The 9,768-nt window shown below is 47.3% G+C and overlaps 1 protein-coding gene across 3 annotated transcripts in view; it reads right to left on the bottom strand.

Annotated features, from left to right (window-relative positions):
* Positions 1–161: 161 nt before the first annotated feature.
* Positions 162–9,768, bottom strand: part of dennd1b (DENN/MADD domain containing 1B) — a 93,405-nt gene continuing 83,798 nt past the window's right edge. For all 3 annotated transcript variants that reach the window (XM_004553763.5, XM_012919829.3, XM_004553764.5), the window contains 3 exons: positions 4,913–4,998; positions 4,369–4,591; positions 162–4,146 (listed from right to left, as the gene is read on the bottom strand). In XM_004553763.5, coding sequence (XP_004553820.3) covers positions 3,307–4,146; positions 4,369–4,591; positions 4,913–4,998 — 1,149 coding nt within the window. In that variant the 3' untranslated portion in view covers positions 162–3,306. The remainder of the gene's footprint in view (positions 4,147–4,368; positions 4,592–4,912; positions 4,999–9,768) is intronic.

Genomic DNA, 9,768 nt, shown 5'->3' with positions numbered 1-9,768 from the left:
TCTGAGATTGTTATTTAGAGCTATAGCCTTGTTTATTGAGAACATCACCCAATGAAATGATTAAAACGGACCCACGCCACAGGAAGTCCCCGTGTGGTTTGTAAAACACCATCAAATACTGATTCTGTCCACGTGAGCACAAAGCGTCAGGAGTCGGGAGATGCAGAAGCATCAAACAGTATCATTTATTTCAGTTCACAGTGCATACATGGTGTGCAGTTGTACCAGGTTACTCATCAATAGCACATTAGACTGACCTCAGTTACTTAAGACAGTTGTTTCCTCTGCAGTGGGAACATGCAAGTGTGCACAGTATCGGGAAAATCAATAAATGCATTATCGAAGAGCTGATCGTCATCACGATTCCGAGACAGGGGGAGGGGGGAATATATATATATTTTTAATTGCCGACTGTAACATTCAGTGTAAAAGTCGTGACATCGTCATCTTTGTAAAGAAGAACCTGTGCATGAACCCACACTCAGTAAAAGATGCTACATAATCCACCACCTCCCACTCACTGCAAATACACGCTTTCAGGACAACCCGAGTCCCGTTTACAGAGTCAGACACGCTCGGGGTTCTTTGTTTTAGTGTAAAGCTTCTCAAATGATCTTCACAACAGCAGCTGGACACTCGAATATTCCCTCTCACCCCTCCGCCGTTAGATTTACAGTAGCTAGTTTTGTTTGTTACATTTTACATGAAATGTTACATTTCACTCCAACACGCGACGTAACATAAGAGACCGGATGTTCGCGTCCACCATTCTGTTTGATGACGATGGAGGCGCGAAATACCGAAATGAAAGCAACAGAAAGCACAAGCAGCGCGTCCACAGCCGTGTTTACTGTGTACGAGCAGGCGTCAGTACGTCCATCTGAATGTGAACGGCTACATGGGACATTTGTCCATATCTCTTTTTTCCTCCAAAAATAAAATCTAAAACATTCAAATATTAGATAGAATTTGTTTTTACAAGATACAACACCGATCATATATTATCCATGTAAAATATACTCAAGCCAGCAAAAATACGTCTATTCAGCTGAAAATAATTTTTTCATTATGAAATCAACTCCTCTGAGAATTGTTCTTTTTTTAAATACAGAATAAGCTCAGCACAAGTTTTTTATTTAAAAAAAAGAGCACACACAACATAAGGAATCCGCTAACAACCAAAGGAAAAGTACCTCATTTACAAAAGGATAAAGTAACCCCGAGATCTTCTCTTAAACACGAGCGGGGAGATTCCCAGCGACCACCGCAGCAAAGAAACCCTAAAAACACTGAGTGGAACCAGCTGAGCGCAGCCGAAACCCAACGACCAACCAAAACAACGCGAGTTCGTGTCAGGTTCGTTTCTCAGGTCCGGGCGGTGGTCAGAAACACGCACAGCCCAGCTTCCTACAGCGTACCTGCGTAAGGCACAGCACACGGACCAGCTTTCTCTTTAAATGTGGTTGTTTATTCGTTCGGGGGCAGAAAGCAGTCCAATCGTGACTTTATACTCAAGTGAAATCGAATCACTCTCAGAGAAACTTTAGTATTTGGCATGTTTGCATAGTACAGAAGTATTTTCTTAATGTTTACAGAGCACAGAGGGCAGCACACAAACGCTTCTGGAGTCTGTTTTGGTTTTTTCCTCCGTTTTGGATTCGCTAACCGATTCTTGGGCTTTTAGAAGCACGCCAGTGATTTTATGAGCAAATCGTTAACGCAGAGCAGCACTCAGAAAGTGGAGAAATGGCTGCTATTAAACTGCCACACCGACTGGCGTCTGGCATAAATCATAAGAACAACGAACCATAAATGTAATATTCCCGAAAAGAAGAAGAAAAGCGCTCTGCTTCTCTCTGGGTTTGCGGTGACGCGGTGAATGACGGGAAGCCGCGAGGGCTGGACGCGGCGTTTCTCTCCACAGGAGAGTCTGTTACAGGAATGCTTCAGACTCTGTGCACATTACATCCATGTGGCTACTCTGAGAACTATATTGCTTCATTACAGTACAATCATCAACCGCTGCATTATAGTGCAGCGTGACTCCGACCCACGCACAGACCGTTATTCCCTCGTGTGAGAAAGGCGAAGAAAGACACGTCAGCAAATACTGTGAAAAGACCAAAAACCAGCCAAAGACTGAACACAGGAGTGTGATAGTGGCGAGACACACAAAGCCTGATAGTTTTGGTCTTTTCAGGGGATTTGTTCATCGTAAAAATATAGAGCACCTCCTAGAAAGTTCACCTTTATTCACCCGCATAAAACGTCATGAAATCGGCAACAACTGGCCGTAATTTTAAGGTCAAAGTGAGAGTCGTGATGGGGGAGAAGCCTGGAGCAGGGATACTGGCTTTGACCTTTGACTGGGGTCTCTTCAGTGTGGAGAAAACAAAGTGTCCTGAGGAGATTTGGACATCACTGTGGACGCGACTGACAGCAGCTTAAAGCACATCATGTATCATTCATTATTCTATTAAATCGACAGTGATTCTGATTACAAAGTACCTGCTGTGGCATCTGTAGATTAAGACACCAGAGTTTAAAAAAGAAATCACATGTCCGTGTAAGGCAGACATGTCACGTAGCGTACGGCGAGTCAAAAGGCCCGCCTCACCTGCTTTTTTGCTAAAGACTTTAGTACCTGGTAGGAATCATCAGCTGTTAATCCACATGTGCAAATTCATCATGTGAAATGTTTGGAGCGACGCAGCGTCCCTTCTTACTCCTGACACGCTCCGGAGGCTTTTCCAAACTCCTCCGTCAGCCGCGACTTTATCGAAAATGCGTTTAGTGCATCGTTTGGGGTGAACATGTGAAAAATACTAGACGACACAAAACGTTATTAAAGATCATTAGAAAGAAATACTGAAAATCTCCGTCTGCTGAAGTAACTTTTGTTTGCAGTTGTACTTTTTTAAACAAGTCATGAACTGGTGAAGCAGGTTAAACGAGGATGGTAACAGTTCGGCTGTGGTCTGTGGTTTTGGATCACAGTTCACGAGACGCTGCACTTGCATCCGATTCCAGAGGAAAGAGCCGACGACGTTTAGTTGATTTGTTTTTTTCCAATCGCTATAAATCAGGTTTGAGTTTAAAATATGCAGACGGCTCATAGAGGGAGATCTCTGCGGCGCACCACGTCCTCTTCCTGCTCCTCACTCGGTGGCTTTTTGTTTGTGTTGGCAGGTTTGGACGTATGCTCGGAGCCGAGTGTCGAGATTAAAAACAAAGGGAAAAAGAATAGTTTTGTTGCAGATAGCTGCTAGTCGTAAAAGAAGAGTAAACCTGCTGCGTTTTACAGACTCAGGAGTCGTCTGCAGCTTTGCCCTGCACCTGGTGGTGACTGTTGTTAACTTGCGAGAGCTGCAGGCTGGTGTGGAGGACCGCGCCGAGGCAACACGTGGAGTCGATCTCCTCCAGGAGACCTTGATCCTGCGCCGCGGGGGCCCCCGAGCCTTTACCCTGACCCAAACACAGGCCGAGCCCGAGGAGCCCCTCTTTGGACATCTCCTTCTCCCAGGGGACCTGCACGGCTGAATGGCTGGTCCTCGACGGGCTCCCCATGCCCTCTTTGCTCTCCCGCCTCTGGAGGGCCTTCTGCTGGTACTGCCTCGTCGTCTCCTTGGACATGACCTTCCTCCTGAGCACGTAGGTCGAGGCAGTCTGGTTCTTGGCCTGCTGAGGCTCCGAGCCGCTTTGAGGGTCCGAGATGGTCCGTGCCCGCACCCCCGGTGCAGGAGAGCAGCTTGGGTCAGACGCGGATGCTGAGGAACTGTAGGTTTGTGCGAGAGTGGGGGACGACCGCAGAGGTGCGACTCGATGGGACAGCGTTGGCGAGTAAGAGAAACAATCTCCCGGTTTCCACGCTGTAGGCAGCGGGTCGGGGTCGGACTGATGAGGATTCGGCACTGAGACGTCGGCACTCTGGGCTGGTGGGCTAGCAGCGGGCGCCGCAGGGACTGCTGCGGATTTTTTTGACATCTTCAGGCTGCTCTTGGTGGGCTGCCTGCGTGGGGACGGTGGAAGGTGTTTCCCGTGGACCACAGTGTCATCCTGACCCGTATTCCACCCGCCTTGATCGCCGCCTCCACTACAGCTGCTCTCATCTGCAGGTCTGGACTCGCTGCAGGGCGTGGGCTTGGTCTGGCAAACAAGAGGCAGGAGAGTCACCACATGTTCACCCTCGCTGTTATTCTTTATTGACTAATGCATATGATGACCTTTGACCTCAAGTCAGAATGAAGCCGTCTTTAGATATGTTGGATTTATTCACAACTTAGCAAATAAAAAGGTGAAAGCAGACGCAGAAAGCATTTCTATTTCCTGTAAAACGAGACTCGTCCTACTCTACATTTTCCTGCGTACCGGGGCTTTGTAGTCTAAATCATCCACGGACAAGAAGAAGTCCAGACTCTTGGCGGCACTGAGTCTTCCTTGGTCCATCGTCGTGGTCGTCAGAGAATCCAGGATTTCTTCCAGAAGGTTCATCTGGCCCGACTGAGAGGAGTCGATGTCCAGATCGAGGGAGTACGAGTCATCGCTGTCCTCGTTGTAGGACGGCACGTCGCCGCTGTCCTCTGAGGAGACCCTGCGTTTGGAGGAAAAAGAGCGAAACGTCCGATTACCCCTTCATCTGTGTGCACGCGCGTCCAAGAGATCATTTTTCACAAGATAACCACGTTTTTATGAGAGGGTCAAATGCAATATGCTGCTCAACATCATACAAATGACATCACAATTCCATCAACGTGCTCCTGCCCAGTGTGTCCACTAGGGGGCAGTGTCGCCATGAGGGAAAAAGAAAAAAGGAGGACAAAAGCACTTCTGCACATAACCAACTTTTGAATCCATCACCCCAAGTTGTCATATCTTGAAATATCGATCCAAAACTGAAAATGGCTTCACTCACTTGCTTGCATTGTCCAGCTCCTCATCATCAAGCCCATAGCCCAGCTCTCGAGGGCCCATGCTCATGGGAGACTTGCTGAAGTTATGCTGTTAATGAGAATAAAAAGGCAGGAGGATGTAGTTAGAAAGAAAAAAATAACGAGATAAAACAATAAAAATGGACCCGAGGGGTTTGGGGGGGGTGTCTCAGCTTCTCAGTAAATAATACAAGACTGCTGATAAACACGAGTCCAGACAGAGTACGGCGTTCTGCTGAGCTTTTCATAAAAGTACGACTTGGGATTCGACAGAAAGAAGAAGAAAAAAAGAGTGCGTGTCTGGTGGGTCCCCATAAGACGGGACTAATAGCCTGTTTTAACGAGCCCGCGTCCTCAGGGTGGAGACTAAATTTGTCAAATTTGGGTCTGGGGATAAAAATCTTTAAGATCCCCTGCAGTGTTTTATCAAACTCAGCATTAAACATGAAGTAAAAGGTGCCGGAGAGTCAAGATACGGCCAGCTACACCAATAACTTGCATTATGGCACCAGTGCATTTGACACTGCAGCGTGGTGAATGATCTGAGCGCACTGCGGTCGTCTGACACGGTGGTTTAATAAGCCACCTGTGTACCGTGTTTAATGGGCGGGTTAGGGAAGAGACAGAAGCTTTACAGCGCAGGGGCAGGACTCTCCCCGTGGGAGCCCAAATCTGCCCCGGGCCACTTATTAACATGCCTTCCACTAAGATGCACATGTTCCTCTCACTGCGTTCATGTTCCCTGATGTTAACTCATCTCACGCTTTCTAATTCACACTCTTTACATTTTGCTCATTTAGCTTTCTTTAACAATATCTGTGTTGTCTTTAAGCGCCCGTGGGTGCAGTTACAGCACCGCCGCAGTGGGTTACAGCGATGTTTTCTCTGCTTTTTAATACCACTTTTAGGCTCCACCTCTCTGCACGTTTCTCTTTAAACTAACGTAAGCTGCGTTATCAAAGGCCGTCACCCAGAAAAAAAAGATGTTGTTCAGCCTCAAAAGTGATCAGAGTGTCGGGAAGGAACTCTGAGGATGATTGTGATCGTGCACCGTGACTCAAACGCCAGAACAAAGAGCGAGAGAGGAAGGTAAACGAGTGAAAACGGGAAGGAAGGAAATGTAGAGGTGAGGCAGGATTCCTCAAAGCCCCAAAGAATGATGGGAATGGTGTGCGAGTGTGTGTTTGAGGGGCGGGGGCAGTTTGGAGGGGGTCAGTATTGGAACGGTGAAGCAAGCCGGTCTTGATTAGCTGACGCGGTGCCAGCCAGACAGGCGGAATGTAACGTGTGGCTGCGCTGGCCTCATTTAGGGCCTGTGTGCACGCACGTGTGCACACACACACACACACGCATGCACACACACACACACACACGCATGCACGCACACACACACACGCATGCACACACACACACACACGCATGCACACACACACACACGCATGCACACACACACACACACACGCATGCACACACACACGCACACACACACACACACGCATGCACACTATTACAAAAAAAAAAAAAAAAAAAAGAAACACAAAGAGTTAAAGTGCCATTTTCTCCATAAAAGTCAGCCGAGGAGATGTGTGCAGTAGCCACTTAAGCCTCTCAGCCATCGGGCTAAACACAAACACATGTGGTGGCACTGCTGATTGCCGAGCCACTCCCCTTCTATGGTAGCTTGGAGCTATAATGAAAGAGATTTCAGAGGGGCTCAGGCCTGGGATCCCTAAACAGCTTTTAATGGATTCCTGTGTCAGGGCAGTAAATCTGGGGCCAGGCCGGCACGCCAGCCAGCAAAGCACGCCAGCAGAGCGAGAGATGCACCTGTGAGACACTCGCGGAGCGTCGGCTTCGGACACAAAAATACTTTCTTAAACACTACAGACGCATGTTCTATATCCTTTATGAACGCAGCTCCTCTCTCTTCGTGTAGGTGTTTATTAAAGCGACCGGACACAGGTCACGACGCCCGGCCCTCTGATCTCGGTTACAGCTCTGTCTACACAACAGGAAGTACCGCAGGGAGCAGTAAATAGATGGGACGTCACTTCACGGCTTTATCAATTTGTCATTCCCTCTCTTCACTGTGACCCTCAGAGCAACAGGAAAGACCAAACTATTTACAACAACGAGGCGTTTCACAATAAAAGAGCAGGGGTTGCTTTATCACTACTTCTTCTTCGTTTCTTTAACGGCCAGCATACTGAGTTCATTTAACCGCCGTCATAAATCAAAGTGTGCATTTGGTAGTTACTTGATTACCGGCTCTGCGGAGCTGTCACAACCAAGAGCAGCGGTTAAAATCGGAGCTCAGAAATGAGATTGGCTGCACGTCGATGTGAACAACAGCAAATAAAATATAAATACAGAGACATGCACGATGAGATATTCCTAACCAGTGCAAACAGGTCTGCTGTTACAGCTGCGACAGCTCTGTCACCGTCCCACATCGCCACAGGCCTGACAGGACAGAGGAGAGCACCGAGCAGGAGAACAGCACATTATCATACCGCTCCTTCATTAGCTTCTCGCTGTCGGCTAATGGGAAGCTGAAAGGCGAAAATGAAAAAGCGATTCTCGCTCCACGCCTCCCGTCTTTCATTTCCTTCCCTCCATCACTCGGCTGTCAGTGACAGATGTCACCGTTTCCATCTGTCGGGCTCTCCGTTCCTTCCTCCTCACCACGACAAGCAGAAGTCGCGAAAATAATAAAAACAGGTTATTTTAAAAAACTCGGGGGTTTGTCGAATTAAAAACAAGGATCGGCGGATTTTATGGACTTTTTTAATGCATTACTACTGGAACTGAACTGTAATTGTAAACATGGCGGCTATAAACAAGCTAAGATTACATCGAGCAAAGACACGTAAAGAAGAAAAACTCAGATTCGATTCATTTCTTCAGTCGGGGAAAAGGTCGCCACCGTGCTTCTGACAAGCTGTGTTTGGACAAAGTTGGTCTCTCCTCCGCTTTCCTTCCCTGCATGACCAGTTATACAGAACAACTCTCTGTGACAGGGCCAAACGCTAGTGGGCTTTAATAGCTGGTTGAACATTATACATTTCATATGGTATTTCAGAGCGGGCACTAATCTCACAGCTTGGCAGTGTATGTAAAGAGATTCCAGTAAATGCAAACAAACCTCGGGGAGAAGCAAAGCCTTTGCAGAAGTACGGCCAAGTGTCTGCCTGTTTAAGAGCCGCTCACTCGAAAAAGGGAGAGGAGAAAAAAAGCGGCGTTTGAGGAGCGATCCACTGCTCCTCTGTCCAACTGGCTGTTGCTGAAAGCTTCCTTTTCACTCAAACCAGGAGCCGTATAAAAGAAGACGAAATGTGCATTATGCTCATTCTGTCAAACCGAACACCTCAGGTTAAAAAAAGAAAAATCACCAGGTGTCCTTCAGTGGGTGCGATGCAGTACTTTGAAGCTTCCAGGAGATGGCACTTTGGTTTCAGCCAGGAAGCCGGCGGGTCTCTGAAGACCTTAGAAACTAAGTGGAGAGGAGACTGCACATGCATGCAGATACCAGGGAAGCACACAGAGCAACTGTACGCTAACACATCCAAACTGCTGCTACTAATGCGCAGCGTTAATCTTATGATGAGTATAACAAACCTATTCTCCACTCAGAGTCACATTTAAAATTTAGATTATTGAGCTGTGACACTTTCAGATCCAACCACTTTACCCAGACGGGTCTGTGTGCTGTCCCCGTTAAAGCATCTTCATTTACACAGAACATAAAGGTAATAATGTCTTTAAAACACATATCAGTAAAAACACGTTTGATCTCGGAGACAAATGACAGCCTTTCATCGTCGCACGCACACACTCAAGTATCCTGCAGACTTTGTTCCTGTTTTACATCTGTGCTAGCTTCCTGTTTCCCTTCAACTCTGAGCTGGCACTTCTCCTGCTTCACCAGGTGAAGAGTCCACAGCCCGGGGGCTGAGCCCGGCCACAAGCCTGCTGGCTGTCATTGCCCATAACGCTGTCCCGACCTCTGCTCTCCTCTGCACGCCTAACAGCTGTCATTCAGTTGCCTCCAACCTGAGGCGAACTGATAAATGCATGTTTGTGCACAGCACTCAGATACAGCCTCACATACTAAAGGGATGAGGTACAGACATAGTTTCTATTCACAGATGTTTGGAGCACAGTGCCACATGAAGCGCGCGCACACACACACACACACACACACACACACTAACTAAGCTAAATCTTGAGCAGAAACTGGTGCTCACAGGAAACCATACAGGAGCCAGAACAATGGCTGTTTGTTGCCCCGTTCAGCCTCGTTTCTGTCAAACGAAAGGATTACTCCCACATTCTTAATCAACACGCTCACCAAACACTACAAATCACCCACATTGGCGGAAGCAGCTGAAATATGAATGGATATGACAGCAGCACTTCCTCTCTGGTACATGTGTTGGCTGATCAAATAGAAAAGGAATTTGGTAACTATGATTATTTCGCTATGATTAATTAAAGGAGCTTCTGCGGGATCATTCGTTTCATTTCAAGGACACACAGAGATGTGTGCAAAGAAAAAGATTTGTTTAAAAAAAGCAACATTTTTCTTCCACGTTGGTGTTTGCAGCGTCTCTGCAGCTGACGTGTTTCAGGTGGACGGCGCTCCGACGGTCACTCGGTTAAACGTACGGTGGAGGCGTTGCTGATGGGTTTAGTGCACGCAGCACAAAATGCTTTAATAACAAATTAGCTGGTAATATTACCTTTATTAGACGTGTAACAGCAGTGTATTCTCTCCTGGCTCAGCGACGCACTGACTCCACTTGTTGGTCAATTAAGTGCAGAAATTAAGGAAAAGGTG

Source organism: Maylandia zebra, linkage group LG17 (assembly GCF_041146795.1).
Source record: "Maylandia zebra isolate NMK-2024a linkage group LG17, Mzebra_GT3a, whole genome shotgun sequence".
Classification (NCBI taxonomy): Eukaryota; Metazoa; Chordata; class Actinopteri; order Cichliformes; family Cichlidae; genus Maylandia; species Maylandia zebra.
The sequence above is the reverse complement of the archived record's forward strand: the minus strand, read 5'-3'. Positions and strand labels throughout refer to the sequence as shown.